The sequence below is a fragment of the Nymphalis io genome, chromosome 17, assembly GCF_905147045.1.
Source record: "Nymphalis io chromosome 17, ilAglIoxx1.1, whole genome shotgun sequence".
NCBI classification, from domain to species: Eukaryota; Metazoa; Arthropoda; class Insecta; order Lepidoptera; family Nymphalidae; genus Nymphalis; species Nymphalis io.
The window spans coordinates 10616833-10639966 of NC_065904.1; the positions used below are offsets into that span (position 1 = coordinate 10616833).

General features: G+C 33.0%; 3 protein-coding genes across 5 annotated transcripts; 2 read left to right on the forward strand and 1 right to left on the reverse strand.

The window, feature by feature from the left end:
* The first annotated feature begins 304 nt into the window (after positions 1-304).
* On the forward strand, positions 305-6916 carry LOC126775173 (minor histocompatibility antigen H13). The gene is made up of 6 exons (XM_050496974.1): positions 305-572; positions 1354-1535; positions 3403-3577; positions 3972-4155; positions 4897-5206; positions 5614-6916. Exons 1-6 carry the CDS (start codon positions 381-383, stop codon positions 5678-5680), a joined length of 1110 nt encoding a protein of 369 aa, XP_050352931.1. The 5' UTR covers positions 305-380; the 3' UTR covers positions 5681-6916.
* A 721-nt stretch (positions 6917-7637) lies between these two features.
* LOC126775175 (RNA 3'-terminal phosphate cyclase) lies at positions 7638-15712 on the reverse strand. Its single transcript, XM_050496979.1, has 9 exons — positions 15561-15712; positions 15367-15484; positions 15125-15251; positions 14159-14344; positions 12273-12411; positions 10887-11002; positions 9690-9837; positions 9419-9529; positions 7638-8625 (listed from the first exon to the last, which is right to left on the reverse strand). Exons 1-9 carry the CDS (start codon positions 15600-15602, stop codon positions 8536-8538), a joined length of 1077 nt encoding a protein of 358 aa, XP_050352936.1. The 5' UTR covers positions 15603-15712; the 3' UTR covers positions 7638-8535.
* A 531-nt stretch (positions 15713-16243) lies between these two features.
* On the forward strand, positions 16244-21139 carry LOC126775174 (DNA repair protein RAD52 homolog). Of its 3 annotated transcripts, none has more exons than XM_050496977.1 (6): positions 16244-16497; positions 17499-17637; positions 17726-17877; positions 17969-18334; positions 19844-19958; positions 20456-21139. In XM_050496977.1, the coding sequence occupies exons 1-6, from the start codon at positions 16450-16452 to the stop codon at positions 20629-20631; spliced, it is 996 nt and encodes a 331-aa protein (XP_050352934.1). In that variant the 5' UTR covers positions 16244-16449; the 3' UTR covers positions 20632-21139. The 3 variants fall into 3 exon arrangements, with proteins under 3 accessions (XP_050352934.1, XP_050352935.1, XP_050352933.1); XM_050496978.1 differs by having other exon boundaries at positions 19847-19958; XM_050496976.1 differs by lacking the exons at positions 19844-19958; positions 20456-21139 and having other exon boundaries at positions 17969-19320.
* Positions 21140-23134: the final 1995 nt, after the last annotated feature.

A 23134-nucleotide genomic window follows, 5' to 3' on the forward strand; every position in this document is an offset into this window, starting at 1 on the left:
TGTTTTCTATTTGTAATACAAAAACGCATACATATTTGAAAAGCTTTTTTATAAATGCACTTTTAATTTATGTTTATAAATTAATTTATGTCGTGTATAAATTAATCAAAGTAAGAATATAGAATATAGTAACCAAATTGTTAAAAGTATAATAGTTGGCAAGCATTTAATAATGCTTATAGTTTCTCTGTCTATGTGCTTATATTATGTTGTGGCCATAGAACAAAAAAAATCTCGTCTGTGGATCGTATCATTCGTATCTGAGGACTGCCAACTTATTAATTCTAACTGTACAAGTGTACACTTGTCAATTTTCTGTCAAATCTTATTCGACGGGAGAGGAGCTAGGTAGCACATATTTTTCAATAAAATTAAATAAAATGGCAGAATCAGTAACTGAACTTCCTATAAATATTGAAGAAAGTGTGCGAGAAACTGTACAAAATGTTACTGATAAGCCTACATCGAGTATTGAAGGAGTCGCGATTGCCTACTTAAGTTTAGTGATAATGGCTATTTTACCCATATTCTTTGGTGCCTTCCGTTCTGTGAAATATTTAAAGGAACAGAAAGTAAGTAAATCTATTCAACTCATAATAACAACTATTTTTTATGTTTGAATTTTATAATCGGTGCTTCCAATCAGATTTGTGCACGTAATGTCACCGTGGCATATTTTGTTCGCGAGTTCAACAACAGAATATTGTTACATACAATTAATGATTTTTTTTTTTACTTGAACGTCATTTTTATCTCTCCTTAATCATATATTCAAAGTAACACTATAATATTTTCTTAAACTCAGCCTTAAAGTTAATATCTACTTATATATTAAGAAAATGACTGATACCAATTTTTTATCATTACAAATAACTTTATAAATATATATAATTAAACTGTCCATTACTATTATGATTAATATTATGATCAAAGAGTAAATAAACTTCAAAAGGTGATGCAATTATTGATAAACAATAGAAATACCTAACAGTAACAACAAAAACTTGACATATTTAAATGAAATAATGTTACTAGGGTGGAAACTTGTAAAGTAATATATAAAAAAAACATGATGTACTTACATAAATAAAATTTAATATTAATATTCAGAACTTTACATCATTTAATTAAAGACTTTTAGTTTTAGATGAGGATTACATTGCAATCATTATAAATTAATTTTCTCTATGGCAGTCTTGTAGGCCTCAATAGTATAAAACTACACAGTTCAGTAGATAAACTTACCTTAAATGTAGTGATTATTGACCCCTAGTTGTATTTATATTTTTGTTTATATATAGTTTTGTGATTAACACTATTTATGGAAAATAAAGAAAGATAATTTAATTTCAGGAATCTGGGGAGAGGCCGGAAACTATGTCAAACAAGGATGCCCTGATGTTCCCGCTGATTGCATCCTGCGCTCTGTTTGCTCTCTATATTTTTTTCCAATTCTTCTCTAAGGAGTACATCAATCTTCTTCTTACTGGATATTTCTTCTTTCTTGGTGTTCTGGCACTGAGCCATCTCTTAAGGTGTGTATAGTTGGTGTACTTATTTAAAAAAACCTAAGACTGACAGAAAAAAAATACAATTATTTTTATAACAAAATTTGGGAAATAATATATTTAACTATAGAAACAGCTTCGGTAAAATTTGAACACAAACATATAAGACTATTACAATATTCAAATTACTATTACTTTATTTTTAAATCAAAATCCAATCAGATTAGAATTATAAATCATTTTTCAGAGAACCAGAGTTTTTTATAGTTATAATAATATTTTTATTTAGAAAGGAAACAAGCTTTTGTAAACAACAAATGTTTTGACATAGTGCATTGTTTTTAATTTGACTCTAAAGGAAAATTATGTGGCTATGAAATACATTAGTAAGACAAGAAATAATGTAATTTCATACAGTATATACATTATATAAAGTTACAAACCTACATATACATTTACATACATTGTGTGACTTTTATAATTAGTTATATTTACATTGTGTTATTTTTTGTTTAATTGTAATATCAATCTTAATTATTCAAATCTTTATAAATTTATTCTATAACCATAATTATATCTTTTTCAAGCTGCTTACATAGAGCACAAATATAATTATAATAAGAACCCAAAAATGTCCTAAGATTAAGTACACTTTGATAATAATCAATCACATAGCCTGGTATGTTAGAATTAATTAATGATTTCTTTAATTAATTTTTCTTACTGTAAATAATTTGGTATACACGTATATAGTATGAGATCCTTTTATTGGTTAAAAATTTTAAAAAAATCTAATTTTATTCTATATATATATTTTTTCTAATTATATAATCTTTAAAATTAAATAATATGCTGCAAAAAATGAATAACGCAATGAATAATAATAATAATAAACGTGTATAAACGACCAATAGATCCCTCGATGCCACTCCGTCCGTCCGTCACGCATCAGCGACGGAGCTCAAAATTACTTGCCAGAATTTTATGATGTTATTTAGAAATTAACTAAAAACATTGTCCTTTTTTAACTATTTAATTCGTAATGCTGAACGCAGTTAATTAATATTTAATATTAGTTTTATTAAGTAACACTCGTATCAAATTGCGGTATATTTATTTTTTTAAATAAATATCTGTGAATAATTTGATTATTTGAGGTCGACGAGAAGCTAGGATACCATTAATTATTTTATTTCTATTTATTGTATTAGTGTATGTACTATGTACCATGTGACTGTATCCAGATACGCGATGTTCAGAGACCTTAACCGACGATCGTGGGTTCAAACCCGGGCAAGCACCACTGAATTTTCATGTGCTTATTTTGTGATTATAATTTATCTCGTGCTTGACGGTGAAGGAAAACATCGTGAGGAAACCTGCATGTTTCTAATTTCATTGAAATTATGCCACGTGTGTATTCTACCAACCCGCATTGGAGCAGCGTGGTGGAATAATCTCCAAACCTTCTTAAAAGGAAGCGGAGGCCTTAGCCCAGCAGTGGGACATTAACAGGCTGTTACTGTAAATAAATAAAAATGAATTCCATTGACAATTACTTTACCAACCCTGTGGTATTAATTAATTCACGTTTAAAGTAGTAACCACTGAGTTTCTGGTCTGTTTTTCTTGAAAACTTTCGAACCATTTATAACTTTCGTTCTTACTTATAAACGTTGTTTATAAGTGATTGTTTAAATATCTTATTTATATCCATTACCTTAATCTATGTAAATTGTTTGTAGGGATTTTATAATCTAAAATAAATGATTATTATTATTATAAGCAACATTTATAAGTCAAACTGCTAATGTTTAAATAATGGAAAATAAAATTTCTTTGTTTAAAGAAGAGTAAAGACTTGTAGAAAATAATATATTGTTGTACTTTTCAGCCCAATAATATCGTTGATTGTGCCAGCATCAGTTCCCAACTTACCGTACCACATCTTATTCACGCGTGGGGAACGTGACGCCCGCTCAGACATTGTCAACTACAAGTTTACCTCGTACGACGTCATCTGTCTTGTTATATCTCTGTGTCTCGGAGCTTGGTATCTTCTCAAGAAGGTGAGTTTTAGAAATTCCAAGGCGGGTTTGGTGAACTCACACACACACAGAATTTTATACAACACATACAGGTTTCCTTTTGTACAACTTTATCCAGGAGCACAAGGTTAAAGCACAAATTAAGGACATGGAATCTTATTGCTTGCCTGTATTCCAAACTCCTATTTTATTTATAAAAAAAAAGTAGAATGAAATACAATAAGTCTACTACTTTACTAAAAGTAAGTCATAGGGAATTTGAAATGTTAAAAAGAGAAAAAATATCATCAGATTATATTTATAACATAATAAAATCTGCTTAAATTTTATTAAATAGTTAAATTTATGTGATATATTTTAATATATCAATTTTCAAGCAATTACATAGCTCAGTCATGATCGTAATATATTTCAGCACTGGATCGCCAACAACCTGTTCGGTATCGCGTTTGCCATCAACGGTGTGGAGCTGCTGCACCTCAACAACGTAGTGACGGGATGCATCCTGCTCTGTGGACTCTTCCTTTACGACATATTCTGGGTCTTCGGCACTAACGTCATGGTCACCGTTGCTAAGTCATTTGAAGCGCCTATTAAATGTAAGACTATTTTTGTTATATTTAGAAATATATACATTATGTGTAATATATGAAATATTTTCCCGTTCTCGAATTCTTTTTTTTAATTTTGGATTTATTTTCTATAGTGCGCTTTTCATTATTATTTAGATAATATATCTGTAAAGGTTTTATTTAATATATACTAAAACAAAGACATACATTATATAAAAACAAAAGTTTTATATATATATATATAGGTTGGCGGATGGATGGTAAGTGGTCACCAACGCCCATAGACACTGGCATTGTAAGAAATTTTAACCATTCTTTACATCGCCAATGCGCCACCAACCTTGGGAACTAAGATGTTGTGTCCCTTGTGCCTGTAATTACACTGGCTCATTTATCCTTTAAACCTTCAAACGCAACAATACCAAGTACTGCTGTTTTGCGGTAGAATATCTGATGAGTGGGCAGTACCTACCCAAACAGAAAACAAAGCCCTACCACCATTAAGTAATTGATCCATTAAAGCTATAACGTGAAGCTAAATATATAATCATGTTTCATTTTGTGAATGCCAATGTCAAATGCAGTAAACATGAACATTAATATAGTATACCAATGAAAAAAAAAAAACATTTTTAATTAGATTTCATAATTTTTTATCTTTTTACTATCTAGTGTACTATGTCCAATCGAAAAAGTAATTAAATATTTTTCTAACTGATAGTTCTACTGGTACAAACTAGTTTATTAACAAATGTTATCTATCCACAGTGGTGTTCCCTCAAGACTTGCTGGTAAATGGTCTCAATGCTAGTAACTTTGCTATGCTTGGACTTGGAGACATTGTAGTACCTGGCATCTTCATTGCTCTCCTGCTAAGATTCGACAAAAGTTTGAAACGTGGTTCAGAGTTCTACTTCAGAGCCACCTTCTCTGCTTACATCCTGGGACTGCTGGCCACCATCCTTGTGATGCACATATTCAAACATGCGCAACCCGCTCTGTTGTACCTGGTGCCCGCTTGTCTTGGAACACCTTTGACTCTTGCTCTACTTCGAGGAGACATAAATGCCTTATTTAAGTGAGTAAACTTATTTTTTAATTGTAAACCTTAACTTAAACGTATTTGTTACCTTCATAATCGTCAATTTCTGTTTTTTTTTTTTAATAAAACATACTATTATCGATAAGAATGCATAATATTAATTTCATAAAATTAATTGAATGATATTTGATGAGGAATTAGTAATAAATATCAAGGAAAGCTTATCTTTTAGAAGGGTGTTTATTATGTTGCTTCTTTTGAATATTGAAAGCATTGAAAATCATAATTAATCGCAATCGTAATTATTTTGTCACTATTATACATGTAAAAATTTTGAAAATAAAAATATATAATATTATGATGTAAATCTGTTATAAAATTACTAATAAATATTTATATGTATGTAAGTTACGCAAATAATAAATATGATAATTTGTCCTCAGCTATGAAGATCAACCAGCGATTGTTGAATCCCCCGTTGACAGCAGTAAAACAAAGAAATCAGACTAGACCGTCATCCCGCTAAATTCGAAGCACAAATGAGCGGCACATTGTGAATTAGATAACATTACAGAAAAATATTTTTATCTCCATGACGATGGTGAGGGAACCATGGCTGATATGTGAAGGAACTCCAACTAGAACAGAAAATAATAATTTGTTTTTTATTAATGTGACTTCCTTGTATAATCTTCCATTATTTATTTAAAATTGCATAATATATTGATGAGTAAGGCTAAATTGTGTAATTTTTATATTTGTAATTTTTTTTTTAAACTTTAAATGTTCATTAACATCTTTAAATGATGTACATAAAATACTTTTTGGTTATACCTCACATGAAAATGTTTAAAATTGAATCATTATATGAATATATTGTGTGACTGATGTGAGTGTTAGATAAATAAGTTTATTTTCCTCTTTAAAACAATCATTTTAAAATATTTTTGTATTTAATGTTACCAATTTACAAAATATTGTCGTAAAAAATTATAGATCTATTATACCGCGTGTGAAATTAAAGCGTGGTATTATAAATAACTCTACTCTTAAGAAAAAATTATCGGATTAACCGCTTTATGTTCATAACTCAATTTGTCACAATTTTTTCAAACTCAAAAGTTCAAAAATTTTCTAATAAATCTTGGATAGTACGTCGCAAAACATATGCAAAATAGATCTAACAGCTTACCTATAAATGGTATTCAAGGTTGATTACTTTGAAAAATGCTGTTTATCTCTTTCGAATGTCAAATCAGTGAGAGAAATGAGCGAACTAAAAACAGACAAAAATGTTTATAAATAAGAATGTATATTTTTATTAATTAACAGCATTTTCATTTGGCTTAAGATAAGTATTTCGAAATTATATAACGGGCACTTAAAATGTTAGGTGGGTCTTTTATCTACCGTACTGTTTGCAATCAAAATCTATTCATTCATAGATATGCAATTACCGTTTTTTTTATTTACTGTTAACACCATTACAATTTTGTCAATACTAATAACTAGTTTTTAAATAACTAAGCATTTCTTTCATATATTGTCTTTGCTTTTTTTTGCAATTTCCATTAGCAATAGACAATTAAAATAAAGTATTTTATAATATGTGGGTTTGCCGTAATACGTCTGCTATTGTGGCATCATACTTCGTTTTTGTATGGTTGTAACTAGGAATTGTGTACCGAATTAATTAATGTAGACAACGCAAATGTTGGGATAAAACAAATAAATATGTCGACAAAAGTGTTTTATTTATTCATACATACTAAATGCGAAATTTGGCGCCGTTTTTTTAAACGTTGCATCATAAAAAATTAGCGTGCAGAATGACTGCACAAAATGTCAGATTAGCTTTATAATACTACCACCATTTAGTACCTTTGTTTAAATATTTAGTACCTAAATCATTAACAGAAAAAATTAAATTTCAAAATGGTCGGTCATCTTGACGTCAAGATATCATTTATAATTTCCGCACAAAAGTTCCGTATTGTGCATTTGCTTTTGACACTATCATTTAGTATGTAAACATACATTTTTATAAGATCACTAACTCAAAAAATAATATATTAGTGAAATTAAAAAAATATAAAGGTGCGTACAGACCGCTCTTACTGTGGAGGTTCGTAATAATAATAATTGCAGCGAAAATGCAATGAAAGGCAGAACGATACATTTCATGCTACGTACGTACCTTTACATTTCTTGATTTCGCTAATATAGGTAATATAATATATTTAGGCGTTAGAAAAGTACAAGTTCACATTATTTGTTTACACGGAACTAATCCCGTCGCGACATTTGTTAATCAAGTGGTTTCATAATAAGTCGAGCATTGTTCCTGAGACGAAGACGACGTCACTATCTCCGAGATATTAAAAAAAAACGGAATGTATTTCATAGTGTTTATTTTACATGGAAACAAAAATACAAAATTATCTATTAATATATAAAAAACTCAGTCTGACTGAAATAATTATAAATATATTTTTTTTCTTAATTAATTACGATATATATTTCGTCTGCTATACTGGACTGTTACTATTTAAATTAATACTTAAATAAATAATTTCATAAACTTAACAAAAGCAGTTGGTACGACTGAAATTTATTCAGCAAAAAAAAAAAAAAACATTTTGTACAATTACACAATAGAGATATACACTTGCTAATAGTAACGTCATCATACATTTTACAGATTATATAAGTTTACTGATTTATCGACACACATTTTTGGCATTAATTATAATTAATCTCCTTAACAACTCCTCCTATTACATTAAAGTGACACGTTTATTTAAATCGGAATTTTTCACTTAGTATTTAATCTGGAATCAATAAAAAAATTTCACAACATACAAGCGTATAGTGCGAATTGTAAGGATATACTTGAGCAAATGTAATCAGATTAATGCTGATTAATTTTTAATCCCCGACGAAGAATTACTTTATATAATTGTAATGGAATCAACTATATCATGATGAATATAAGTAATTCCATCGTTTTTTCAGAAAAGTACTCAAACTGTATTATTATCAAAACTTTTTATAAAATTTGCATTAGATGCAATGGCACAATCGAAAATATTAAAGCGAGGAGAAAAGTTAAATTCATATATAATGCAATCATATATATTTGTAATCTTAATTACTGGTTATGTGTAATCATTAAATGTAATCAAGGGTCTGATTACAAGGTAAGTAGTTGATTACGCCCAACTCTGTAAGGTTTTAAATGTGCTGCGTCGATACTTGATATGATTCTTACGGGAATACGTATTTTTTAATCAAAATGTGGATACGGTTTCATTACACACCAATAACTGCTATTAAGTTACAAATGCCTTATTTGTTGTGTTGCCTTAGTCGCCTAAAATGAATTTATTAAGGAATCCTAGTCCGGTGCATTCGATTAAATTCTGTTCGCCTTCCTGTTGGATGTTAAATTTTACCTGAAAGGAAAATAATATACACAAAAATTAAGAAACAGACAAGTCATGGAATACTTGGATTTTTTTTTATAGAATAGGAAGGCGGACGAGCATATGGGCCACCTGATGGTAAGTGGTCACCAACGCCCATAGACATTGGTATTGTAAGAAATGTTAACCGTCACCAATGCGCCACTAACCTTGGGAACTAAGATGTTATGTCCCTTGTGACTGTAATTACACTGGCTCACTCGCCTTCAAACTGGAACAACAATTCCAAGTATTGCTGTTTTGCAGTAGAATATCTGATCTGATTGGATGGTTACAGCCAATCGAAAAATGCATTTTACTAGTTTATTGAGTACAGAGCGTTGCTTAGGGAGGGCCCTACGCCTGCCTTACATTACAAGGAGTATAAACGTCAAACGACCGCCACCACCGGGATATAAGATGTTATTTTTTAGTTCCTGTAATAACATTGATTTACCCGTTTAACAGAAACTAAAAAAAATCACAACAAAAATAAATATTCACTTAAATGAGGTTATAAATATAGAGTAGCGATAAATAGAGAAAACATCTTATACACGTCTGAATTATCTACTACTATCAAACGATTATTTTTTGTACAAAATAAGTGGTTGCGTATCACAAGCGATATAAAATTTATTGTTTTAAACATTAACCACAAAGCGCCCATTGTTATCAATAATTAAATTATCACTTAAGTGAAACGTGCGATTGCTCACACGCACGTTTCGCGCTGTATGCACACGTGCAGATGCGATTAACGTGTGCTTATAGTGATTTTTACCTTTGCGATCGTCTCGCAGATATAGATGGCTGTGCGTGTGTGCAGGGTGACCTCACCGGCACGCACACAGGAGCGCCCCTCCGCCAGCGCCATGTACAATATCACCTGGTCCTGTAACGACGATAAGTTGCGACGTTCATTTAAAATAAAGATGTCAAGGAAAGCTGTGCGAATCTTGACGGGAGCACTGCCTCGCGCTCAGATTGTACGTTTCGGTGTCAGATGTCCATTTGGAAGTGCTCATGCGTCACGGGTAGTGTCACGGGCGTACCTGCGCGTGCGGGTCGAGGCAGGCGCCGGTGCGCAGCGTGGTGCGCAGCGCGTGCGCGGCGGCGCGGCCCACGTCGGCGGCGTCCGTGCCGCGCCGGCCCAGCGCGGCGGCGCCCAGCGCGCAGCCCGACGACGACGAGCACGACAGGCTGCGCGCACGCACACGCGTTTATACAATGTGTCATTTTTACACATATTTTTAGCACATTTGAAAGAATTTGCTCGATGTTGGAGGAGTAGTAGGCACTAGAATGTGCATTTTAAAATACAATAACATTTTTATGATAGGGTAAAAACCCTAATATTCAAAATCAAATATAAAAAGGGTAAAAACCACAACATCGAGCAAATTTTTTCTAATATCACAACACCAGAGTCGACCGGTGCGGCATATTGTCTGCTGACTAAAATGAGTAAGCGGTCTGACACTAACGCGCAATTTTATTTTATTTTTGTTCATATTAAGAAGTAAGAAATGTTAACCATCGCTTACATCACCAATGCGCCACCGACCTTGGGAACTAAAATGTTATGTCCCTTGTGCCTGTAATACACACAACATTACAATAACAAGTACTGCTGTTTTACGGTAGAATATCTGATGAGTGGATGGTACCCACCCAGCACAAAGCCCTACCACCAATAAATTTGATTTTCTTTATTTATTAACTTTTTCAGGAAAACAAACTAATGTTACACTTACAAGTAATACACGACTCAAATCCTAAACGATAACACTCGCGGAGAACACACACACACATACGATAAAAAAAAAAGTATATATTTAAAATAATTAATATTAATTACGACGCAAACCCGAATGGACGGCGTGGTTAAAAAGAACCGATGGCTTGTGCCTACGCGCCGTCCACGATCGTCGCAGCGGGCAGTGATTTTGTACTGGCATTACCCTCCACTAGTGATATATTTCGGTAGCGTAAAAATAATTACGTTCTCGTCTATGTAAACTTATGTTAATGCGATTCCGAATATTCTATTCTGGTTACCGTGATTGACTTTATATGTTTGTTAGTGTCCTCCTGGCTGTATTGTGATACGAATTATACGTGTACGTCCGAATCAATTAGTGACTTATTTCGTCCCGCAGTGAGACTATCGAACACATGATTAAGTGCTAGCTGCATTCGAACCGCCTTTACAAGTAAACACTGAACATTTTATAAAGAGGATGACTTACATAATCCCATTGCAGTTATCCGGCGCCATGTGTCTGTCCTCCTTGTAACTGTGTATGTTAACATTGTGTTCCGAGGTGAGTTCTCGCTTCGCTCCGTCCGCCATCAAATACGCGAGCTATAGAATTGTGAATATCAAAAATAAAATATGAAAGTTAACATTTTTATTGTAAATTTTGTATAAAATTATCTAACACCCGATACGGCACTTTAAATTATTATTATTATGGTATTATGTCAGAATATATATTTTATTCCAACATTAACTTCATGATACAGTAATAGCCTGTTAATACCCCACTGCTGGGCTAAGGCTTCCTCTCCCTTTTGAGGAGAAGGCGTGAGGCTTATTCCATCACGCTGCTCCAACGCGGATTGGTAGAATACACTTGTGGCATAATTTCAATGAAATTAGACACATGCGCGTTTCCACGATGTTTTCATTCACCGTTAAGACCGAGATGAATTATAAACACAAATTAAGCACATGAAGATTCAGTGGTGCTTGCCCGGGTTTGAACCCACGATCATCGGTTAAGATTCACGCGTTCTAACCACTCGGCTTATAACTTACTAAATCCTAAACATTTTAGAAAGAAGACGACTCACATGATCCCTCACTTCATGATACTATGCCAGAAATTACAGCCTATGACAACCACAGGAGCATAGACAAACAAAAACTCTGCCATTAAATTGACGCAATATCATCGGTCGAGATCTTCAATAAACTATAGTATTCATTAAGGAATAGCGTAAAAATGGTGTCTTGAATATCGGCAAAGTTTTTATCGGAACTTTTAAGTAAATTGAATATAAGTAAGTGGAACAAATAAACACAAACGAAGAAGCGTATATAATAAATAAAGAACAAGTATAAGTTTAGAATTGTTTGTAGTGCATATAGGAGTTAATTAGCAAGTCGCATGGAATATGTAAATCTAAGGTTAGTGAAAGAATTATTCGAATGTAGTTTTAAAATATATATATATATATAAAAATCAATTGATTAGCAACCTATTAATATGTATTAAATGCTGATAATTAAAAAAAAACAACAATAATCAAACATACTACTATATATTACTGGTGGTAGGGCTTTGTGCAAGCTCGTCTGGGCAGGTACCACCCACTCATCAGATATTTTACCGCAAAACAGCAGTACTTGGTATTGTTGTGTTCCGGTTTGAAGGGTGAGTGAGCCAGTGTAATTACAGGCACAAGGGACATAAAATCTTAGTTCCCAAGGTTGGTGGCGCATTGGATATGTAAGCGATGGTTGACATTTCTAACAATGCCAATGTCTAAGGGCGTTGGTGATCACTTACCATCAGGTGGTCCATATGCTCGTCCGCCTTCCTATTCTATAAAAAAAAATATACGCATACCTTGATAGGTAAAGTTCCAGCAACGAAACTGGTCCCCGTAATCTCCAGAATGTGACCTCTTTCTGTCAGACAAACACCGCTTATATTTCGGACTGGATTGATTTTCACACGTACGTGTCCACCGCCCTTTGGGAAATATCTGTAATGTAAAACAATTGTTTAATTCCTGGAGTTTTTCTTGCAACACTTACATTCAGGAATATTATTATAATGCATTCGTAAATTTATATCAAGACTTATTATATCGTAAATTTATATATACGGCCTGGCTTATCTTCAAGACGATTGAAGCCAGGGACAGAAAATAAACAGTGCTTGCATTTCTTTATGTATGTATATATAATATGGATATTCCAAAAATTCAAGGCTCCCCCATTCCCGCTTATTCAATCGTAGCCATCCAGAAGGGTTTTGATAATAGCATCCATCCATTGTTCCAGCTTAATATGCCTTCCTAACCTTGACTCTTGGAATCTGGTTATCTGCAGGTGTGAACACTGCAAACAACCGGATTCCAACAGTCACTGCTATTAGGAATTTCTTGACAGGAAAACCTAAAAACTTTCAAAAGCATGCACACTTAACTGATACATTATTGTATTGTATATAGTAACATTACATTTTCTCGTTATGTAATCAATAAAAAACTAAATTCAGCAATAATACTTTTATAGCTTCTTATAGCATTAAATAGCAATAAAACATATTCCTATTTATAAACAATCAAATATATTATCTATTACAAATGCTCTTAAGGTAGGACTATTTGAGTCGCGTCGGAGCGTCGCGGTAGCTTGCGAAAGCGATCCCGTGGCGCTCCTCGTTAGGACGGAAAGGGTACCGCTGGTTTTTTAGTGGGTATTCCGATGTTCGGGGCGCACTCGGCGCCTTGGACACCGGCGAGCCCACCATACCCTCCCCCTGTTCCCATGGGGGAAAAGCGTAAGACGTTTTTCCAGCGTTAAAAAAAAAAGGACCATTTGAGTGAGAGGTACTCGGCAGTTAAAATGTGTTGTAACAATCAACATTACCTATTACAAATGCATACAAAAAGTGAGTTTGTTTATTTGTTTGTTACACTTTCACCATTTAACAACTCAATCACTAATCATACTAGAAATGAGTACTATGCAAAACTAAATAATTTAGTTGCTAACGGTATTACCAGGTTTTTGACGTCAAACGGATGTCCATTCCAAAATGTCCTTTATCCAAATAGCAATAAGAGTGGATAATATATTACTGAGATTCGCATTTGCAAAATAGATTTAAGATAGTACTTATACTTTTTATAATAAATTACTATTATCTAAGACGACTTTGCAATTACATTTTATATTTTTATAAAGCTTATATAAACCACCAGTACTGAATATTGGTCCTCACATTAAATATTAACACCATACCCTATTCCAATCGAAGTAGGAATAAAGGTAAACAAACCGTACATTTACAAATTGCATGCAATTATTTAATTGTCCTGCTGAATTATGCACTATAAACAGTTCTTGATTAACCTTTATTTATAATTCAACACAATTTCACTTAATAGTTATAACCACAAAAATTTAACTTTCGCAGTTCCGATTACACCGTTGTGGACATTGAAAATGCCATTTTTTCCATAGTGAATATGATAGATTGTTCAAGATGAATAATCTATGATATTTATTCGACCAATGATATCAAGTCATTTGATATCGGTGACAAAGTTGTTTATTTGGGTTTATTCCTCTTGTGGTTGGAATAGGCTATAGATATTTGCATATAGACAATGCCTACAAATTTATACTTTTTACATCAATTACAACAATGATCTATTTGGATCTTGCAATGATTAATTCTTCTGCTGTAAAGCTACTGAAGCTTCACATATTATACCTCACCCCCTCCGTAGTATATTCATGTTGAAATCAGCATTAAATCGTTTGAGTATATTCCGGAAAACTCTTTCCATGTAATCTATTTGTGGTGCCATATCTGCATTGGTGCCTCCCCTCAAATCTAATGTTACACCAGAGTCTGCAAACAGTGCACATGGCAGAGCTACCTGGAGTAGCAAACTTATTGATCTGAAAATATAAATACAAATACTTAATAAATAAATTAACTATGCAATTAAAACATTATACTTAAATCAAAAAATATAAAGTACAATATGCAGTGGTATCACTTTATGCTTAAACAAATTACTTAACTAGAACCAGAATAATTGATAATAATCATGACTTCTGGACTGATATTAGTCAGGGTAACCACTTCTAAGAGAGACTAGCCAACTACAAAAAAAAATTATAGTGCTCAAGTTAGAAAGAAACCATAAGTGCACTTGCATAATTCCTGATCTTAAACTGCTTTCAGTTGTTCCAGATAAATGTGTCTTCGTAAGCTTGACTATTGGAATCTGGTTATCCACAGTTGTGAACACTCAGAAAACCAGATTCCAACATTGCTATTAGAAATTTCTTGACAGGAAAACCAATAATACAAACTTTTAGGCAAAATATTCTATTTTAGTCGATTTATATTTAAAAGCCTTATTGCAGTAATCCGTTTTTCATATATGGTATAACAACAATGTGCGTAAATTGCTTATATTAGGCATAGCCTTTATATTTATATATATTATGATTTTCAAACAAAAGATAATTTACCAATAGCATAACTTTAAAAAAAATATATGCTTGTATCAATTCTAGGAGACAACCTAAATTATAAAGCCCAATATAAAAATGTTAAGCATAAAATTAATATAAATGAAATATGTTCATAATATGCATTAAAGATTATTAGATAAGTATGTAGCCAAAAAAATTAAAATAAGGAGGGTCCAGTGTAATGAAAATACTAACCCTGCTGTCTGTGTATCGGCCAAATAGTGTCCTCCTCTGAGTTTACCAGGAGTGAATTCAATTTCTGTAGACCCAATATTGGCACCTTTCATCTTTGCTTGACACATTGTGGCTACTAATTGAATACCTGAAAACAATTACAATTGATCTATTCTATAATATTATATATTTTACTATATTGACTATATCCAATTAAGTTGATTTTAATTTACCTATTTATTTAAACGAAAATCAGATTTTACCTTTTAAATGTTGTGCAGCTAATCCTGGCTTACTACGACCTGCACGAATATTGGTTACTCTCACTGGAATACCAAGAATAGCACTCAATGATATTGATATGCGTAGGATTTGGCCTCCCTGTGAAAAATATTTAATATTACTAAGTTAAGTATATATTTTTTTACTTACCGCATCTACAATAGCAATACATTACCCCTTCTAATACACTTCCATCTATATCTAATGTTCGGGACATTTTGTTAATACAAAACCTTGGTTTTGTTTTGGAATATATTAAAAAAATATTTTAATGTAGCCGGTTAAAAACGCCTGCCGTAATATAAAAAATTTACCCAAAGAGTAAAAGAGTACATAAACTTCGTATGAAAAAACATGTAGGTACCAATTTGTCCGTAAATCGATATATGTCATTGACAGCTTATTAAAAGCATAAGTTTTTTAAATATGTGCAATAACAATTATTATTCATAGTTTATAAAATAATATTTGAATTATTTAATCTTTAATTTTTTTACTTTAGTTTTGTTATTATTATTGCTTAATTGCATTAATCTTATATCTATGTTTAAGTTTTAAGACGTTAAAATATTGAGTCAAACAATGTTGCCCTCTAGAAGTTTTATTGCTTAACCCTTAAATTACGGAAAATATAATATATACAAAACAAAAAAATTATAATTTACATAAATTAATGATACAATGGCTTAGTTATAGATTCAATGATGTTTTTTTTTAATTTAAAATAACATACTACTTATATATAAGTCACAATGACTATAAGAATGAGGTATCGATAATAACCTGATTACGAAGATGTAATAAAAAATGAAAACCCTGAAACGAAGTGTCAGGTTGAATTTCCCAGTTCCGCGCAAAATGCCAATAATTGTTTTGTTAGGAATGCTGAATATATTTTGCGAATTAGAATCAATAAAGAGAATTTAGATATAAACTTTCATATAGCTGGGAAATCTTAAAGTAATCTTTTTGATACTTTGCAAATATTTGTGACAGTGAAAAGATATTTCTTATAAGTAATTAGTCAATCCGGCATATTATTATTATTTTATTCGTTCATAAGGATGCAGAGAAAACAAGGCTTTCCTATTGCGAATTGCAGCATAAAAATGGTAAATTATTATATTTAAAATAAAAATTGCTCTGCGTTAAAACGTATTATCTCTTTATGTTCTTAATTTAATTATACATTGAAGACTACTCAAGAATGTTTAATAAATTATTATTTACCTATAACCATATGACCGGTTTTGGTTTAATTAGGACACCTTTAACAGCATTTTCTTAATAATAATAATATAGTGATGGTTAAAGAAACAAAATATTGGCAAGATTGCTGTTTCTGATGTTAAAGAACAATAATAATGCATATTAATTAATAATTTACGGTCTTATTTAAAAAACGATGCTCTGTGGGTGCTTAAAACACTAATTTCACTCTTTCTGTCATTATTGATTTGACATTCGAAAGAAAAAGACAGTTGCTAAACATGTTCATAAGTAATTCATATATGATATGGATCTCTTGTAGTGCTTCAATATCATATCTCTTGTAATTGTAGATTCTAATCATAGAAGGTAACCACATGATCTAAGATATTCCCATACGGCTCAACTTGGGAACACTCTTTATTGTTCTATTTGTGTGTTAATGAATTAGCAGCTCGGTTTTCTGACTAACAAGCCTTTGTGTTTGTTGATTTTTATATTGTTAAGGTTATAAAAGAAGAAGTAGGTGTTGTTCTACTTTAAGCGGTTAATAATATGTTGTAAACATAATCAAATTAAATCTTTCGTAATAAGCTTATATTGCATTTATGAGAAAAATTACCAATGCTTAGGTATTTTAAATTCCATTTGAGATTCTGACACTATGTGAGACTTAGATTTTTTTTCATTGTTATTAACAATTCGAGTGTCCCAATAGCTTTTAAACCTCTAAGCTTTGTACTAAGACAATTTAAAGAATTTTAAACTCAATAATTATTTGATCATTTCATATATTTAAAGCAAATAAGGATATACTTAGTGACCTTAATAGTGAAATTACTCACAATAGATATAGCCTAACTACAGGTAAATATTTGCCTATTTTATTATTATTTTGTAACAGCCGGACAGCAGCAACGTGCCTATGGAGGGAATCCTGGAAGAGGAGGAGCCATTGCAAAGGCGACAACAGCTTATTAATTTTGGCCATGCACAGTGGGGCTTCAACAACTGGAACTGGTCTGTTACTAAGCAGGACTTAGGTTCGATGAGATTTTTCTGTTTAATTCTAATTGTTATAACACTGAATTTTATTAATGCAATAAAAAAATAACTTATAAAATTTGACAGACTTTGTGGAGTTGTCAAATGGCAAATACACAGCCGGGGTAGTCGCATTTGTGTCGGTCAAAGTGAAGACCCTCGACATACACAGGGAAAACATTGGCTATGCAACCTCTCTAGCACCAAACAAAGGAGCCGCCATCCACAGGGCCAGGAAGGTTTGTTCATTACCAAAAACATTTCATTTATTATTATTATATTTATTAAATATAATAATGAATTATTACTCAAACGAAACTCGTAACACAGTGCGCCGTCACCAACGCGCTCCGCGAGACACTGCTGTCGTTCGGCGGCACCGTCGCGACCGAGCTCGTCGAGCTGCTCGACGCGCGCCGGCCGGAGCCCGCCGAGCCGCCCGGCGAGAGCAACGCCAACGCGCTCAACAGGCTCGCCGAGCCGCGCAACTCGCCCCAGGCCGGCGCGCGCAAGGAGCCCGCGCCGCCCTGCGTGGCCGTGAAGAGCGCCAGCATCCCGCCCGTGGCCAAGGCGCACCCGATGCCCGCCAACCTGCCGCCGGCCGCCAACCGCGCGCCGCCCGCCAACGCGCCGCGGCCGCCGCCCCCGCCCCCCGCGGCCGCGCCCGTCCCCGCGCCCCCCCGGCCCGGCTCCAACGTAAGTTTCGTGCTGCAGCCGGTGCCGTGCGCGCCGCTGTTCGGCGCCCCGCCGCGCCTGGCGCCGCCGGCCGGCCCGCCGATGTTCCCCAACTACTACGAGCTGGCGGGCCCGTGGCACTTCGCGTACGAGCCGCTGGAGCGCGCACCGGCCAACGTCAACCTGAACTTCCCGCCGCGCAACGTGCTGGTGGGGCGCGAGTGCAAGGCGCGCGAGGACCACTTCGCGCCGACCCCGCAGGGCTGCTGGATCAAGCCGACCATCTTCTACGACGGCTTCTGGACGGAGCAGAAGGTGAAGAGGTGGGTCGCGGAGCAGGTCGAAAAGCAGTTCCCGGAGGACGCGCACAAGACTTCGTCGCCGGGCCCGCCGGCCTCCAAGCCGTGAGCGGGAGTGAGTATCGACGGTCTCTCCTCGAGAGGGGTGCACTATTTTATATCGAATTTTTGGATGTCTCTAGGTGTAGATTTAGATTTAATCTCGAAAATGTCCAGACCTAGGTTGCAATCGTTCCACTCTGCAGAGTATTAAGTAGAAAGGTTGACTTTCATATATTGAGTTGTGTTCACTGAGACACTTTAGGAGCCGAGAAATCTCATTCTGAAGGAATCATGCTGTCTGTGTAGTATTGTTTAGTTAGTATGCAAAATAACTAAACTAGTGGACTAGTATGGTTATTCACGTGTTGGCAAAAGTTTTGATAATTCTTATACACTCGGCTCGACTCAACTTGCGGTTTTAATCTTCTAATAATACTATAGAATAGATTATTATACTGAATGTACGATTCATGTGGTGTAGTTACTACAGGTCATGAGAATATTTATTGCATTTTTTGCATTCTAAGGTTGATATCTCTCTGTATTAGATTTGTAATTATTGAATGTGATGTTTTTTTGTCACAATGTAAAATTACTGGAATTGCAGATTGTATAATGTTTATAGACTAAGGTAAGACTTTGTGTGAAATAAAACATTTGAAACGATGGGATGTTTCATTGTAGCTGTTTGGTTTTGTTTGTTTCATGTAATAATTGAATAGATACTCATTTACATGAATATACATTATAATCAATTTTTTAATTACACATAAACAATTAATTGCTGGGATTTTAATCTTTCAGGTGTTAATTTTATACATTTACATTATATTTATTCAAACTATACAAGAACATTTTTTATTAGTAGTATTTAGTAGCTTAGTACATCAGAAAGAGAACCACACTCATCAGGTGAAACCTCATAAAAAAAACAATGAATTGATAATACATCAAGCTAGCATGGGATGTAATAACTAGACCAGATAATTAGTGCATTTACAAAAGAAGAGCATTGGCATTACAAAGAATGTTTTTACTCTCTTAAATAAATCTATTGAAATTTGTGTGTACAACTAAACTGACTTTCTATGAAAAAAAGAAAAATTTGTGAACATTTAATCTAAAAAACCAATAACATTATTGAAAGATCTCAGAAACTTGGTGATCGATTGTAATTAATTAATGACAGGAGGTGAAATCGGAGGCACTCACGGAAGAGGAGGTTCGCGCTGAACGAAAGCGACGACAAAAGTTAGCTCAGGAGGAATTCCGCTTAAAGCATTTGTTGAAGCAGAAAGACACCGGTTAGCAACATTATATAACACAAACGTAATTGAATTTAATAATTTAAACCTTAGAAATTATCTTTTATAAGGTTTAAATTATTATTATTAATGCAATTAAGATATTTCGTAACTTCAAATCTTTTAAAAACTTTGTAACAATTAATAATTGGAAATATTAACAATTGTACCTATGAAATTGTTAATTTTAGAATATTAAGATGATTTAAAAGGCGAGGCTTATTGAGGCTTAGGTTTTACAGTTTGTGTGACTTTTTTGATTTTTTTATTTATACTTTTAATTATTGCTGAAGCTATTTCAATTTCAAAGTTTTGTCATAATGCGTTCAGGAAATTCTAATATTTTGTATTTTATTTGTACGTTTTTATAAATAAATTTTGATTTTCTAATATTAACCGTAGAGTCGATTCTTGTCCCAGATTTTTTTTTAAATTATTTAATAAAAGCTTTTCTATAAAAATAAATAAGATTATAATGAAAAAAAACTTTTCTTCAGATGAAAATCAAGATATCAATAAAAATTGCAGTCTCGATACTTTATTGATGGCAATACCGAGTCAAGAAATCGTGGTAGAGGGGACTGAGAAAATTGTAAACGGAAAAAGAAAATCACCCATGTCCGATGGCAGCAACAAACGTCGAAATTTTTTAAATACTCTTACTAATACATAATATAGACATATAATTGAGATAACTAGACTTAATAAACAATTGTAAATTTTAAGTCGTTGGGTAGTTGGGCAGTACACAATTCGCAAAGGTCATCTTGTTAAGCTGAAGTTTCTGTATGGATGTAACATTAATATATATATTTTAAAAATTATCTGTTTGAGAACAATGACTTGTAAAATAGTGTTCGTGTGATCTTAGGAAGTTTTTTGTCATAACAGAGTATGTCTATAGCACTTATACCACCGATTAATATATTGTTTGTTTGACAATGTCTGCTTTGTCTGTGCAAGTTATACTGTTTTTAATATAATGACTTGCTAGAGTGAAACTCGACTAGCAACTCTCAATTCCGTCTCCAGACAGTTTCTAAAGTGTATTTGCATTAAAGATAGTGTGGCGGATTTTTTGCATCAAAGGAAAAAAACATTTGGCCCATTAGAAAACTTTACTAGATTTTATAATTTAATGTAAAATAGCATATTTACTTTTTACTTGTTTTACTATCGAAATTTTTATTACACGTTTCTTTTTAAAATCATAGTTTCCTTTAGTACCCATTGTGACCGTGACAGCCTGTGAATGACCCACTGCTGGGCTAAGGCCTCCTCTCCGTTTTTGAGATGGTTTGGAGCTTATTCCACCACGCTGCTCCAATGCGGTTTGGTGGAATACACATGTGCCAGGATTTCAGTGAAATTAGACACTCAGGTTTCCTAACGATGTTTTCCTTCACCGTCAAGCACGAGATGAATTATAATCACAAATTAAACACATGAAAATTCAGTGGTGCTTGCCCGGGTTTGAACCCACGATCATCGGTTACGATTCACGCGTTCTTACCACTGGTTCTTCACCCATTGTAATACTACTAATACTTCGTAAGTATGTATGTGCAAAACTGTACCCTGACTTGCAAGTTGTCTTTTAGTTTTACATTTAGGTGTGACCATATAATTAAACAATTACCTACATAATATAATTGGAAAAGGTGAAGTAAATAAAACATCGATATGCGAAATCATATTTAATTAAAGTCACTAACAAATTACGAACTTACATGTATTTATATACAGACACTAAGATAAGCCTAACCTCAGGTTATTGTACTCAGGTAAGAAACGAAAAAGTCGACTCGCTTATATTAAAAAAAAAAAACGAAAAGTTACCTTACCACAAGAACTTAAGAACAAACATTTATCAAATACACATTCAAAACCGATGAAAATTCCTCAGAAATTCTTCGGGAAAATACTAAATTATAGACATCTTTGATATTCCATATTTCGCTGGAAATTAAATACAACAGATTAGCTTCAAAACGGAGGAACATAAGATCTAAAATAATTGTAATTCTCTTTTCAAATAAAACCTATTTTATATTAAACACATTTAAAATTATTTATTTTTTATTCCAGAAAAATAAAAGCAAAATCTTTATGTTGATCACATTTTTTACTTTCCACATATAAAAAAAAAAAATAATTAAATCGCATACATTTTTTTGTTTCATACGTACAAATAATTATGTGACATAGTCCGAATACTTAGTCATACATTATTGTATAGTATAAAATTAAAATATTTTTTATTATTGCGCATTTAAAGCTTTTCGTTATATACGTTACAGTTATTTATATCAAGTTAGGGTAATATTTGCACACTTAATTATATGATGATGATGAAAATGTTACAACAAACTAAATAATGTTTTATGTATCGAACGTTTTAGACGTTAATTGATGATTATATACAAATCGAATGCTTTAAAAGGTCATGAGTGAATGTTTAAGACATTCTGCTTTTCTAAATTATAAAAGTTTTCAATAACTATAAATGCGTATCTGGATTCCTTATATTTTGAATCCTTATTGAACACCTAGCCGTTAGTGCAAATGGTCGTATGTACGAATTTTGACAACTTTACACGAAAACATAATGACTGATATCCTTGTGTTTTCTTAATACACATTATTTCTCTCCGCTGTTACTATGGTAACCAATTTATAACAATTCTGCAATCGTATTACCGTTATAAAAACGCGTGGTTTTTTTTTCACTTTTTCTGGCATGTATCTACGCTAGTTAAGCGCAAAATATTCTGCCAATGTCACATATAAAGGCGTTGACATATACAAGATCACTCTATTTTAAATTTTGAAGCGTTTGATGATGATAAGCTATGTAATACCAGTAATATAATAGATATGTCTTTTTTATGTTTAAAATTGGAACATAATTTTTACAACCTTTTGCGATTTCAGTGGCAATAGGAGACACATAACTTCCAAACTCATTTTACAGGATTAAAACTTGTTATTCCTATCTTGGTTTATAATATCCGGGGACATTTTTCACACACGGCCATCTGATCCCAAATTAAGCTTGTACAAAGCTTGTGCTATGGAAACCAGACAACTGATATACTACATATACTACTTTTCTTTTTGTAAATACATACTTATATAGATAATTACACCGAGACTCAGGACAAACAGACATGTTC

Coding starts and splice junctions, on each gene's coding strand:
- LOC126775173 (XM_050496974.1), top strand. CDS start 381: ATGGCAGAATCAGTAACTGAACTTCCTATAAATATTGAAGAAAGTGTG. Junction 1,536..3,402: donor GCACTGAGCCATCTCTTAAG/GTGTGTATAGTT, acceptor TGTACTTTTCAG/CCCAATAATATCGTTGATTG. Junction 4,156..4,896: donor ATTTGAAGCGCCTATTAAAT/GTAAGACTATTT, acceptor ATCTATCCACAG/TGGTGTTCCCTCAAGACTTG.
- LOC126775175 (XM_050496979.1), bottom strand. CDS start 15,602: ATGTCCCGAACATTAGATATAGATGGAAGTGTATTAGAAGGG. Junction 11,003..12,272: donor CTGGAACTTTACCTATCAAG/GTATGCGTATAT, acceptor ACAATTCTATAG/CTCGCGTATTTGATGGCGGA. Junction 8,626..9,418: donor TCTGCGAGACGATCGCAAAG/GTAAAAATCACT, acceptor TTTTCCTTTCAG/GTAAAATTTAACATCCAACA.
- LOC126775174 (XM_050496976.1), top strand. CDS start 16,450: ATGCAGAGAAAACAAGGCTTTCCTATTGCGAATTGCAGCATAAAAATG. Junction 17,638..17,725: donor TGTTACTAAGCAGGACTTAG/GTTCGATGAGAT, acceptor AAAATTTGACAG/ACTTTGTGGAGTTGTCAAAT. Junction 17,878..17,968: donor CCATCCACAGGGCCAGGAAG/GTTTGTTCATTA, acceptor CTCGTAACACAG/TGCGCCGTCACCAACGCGCT.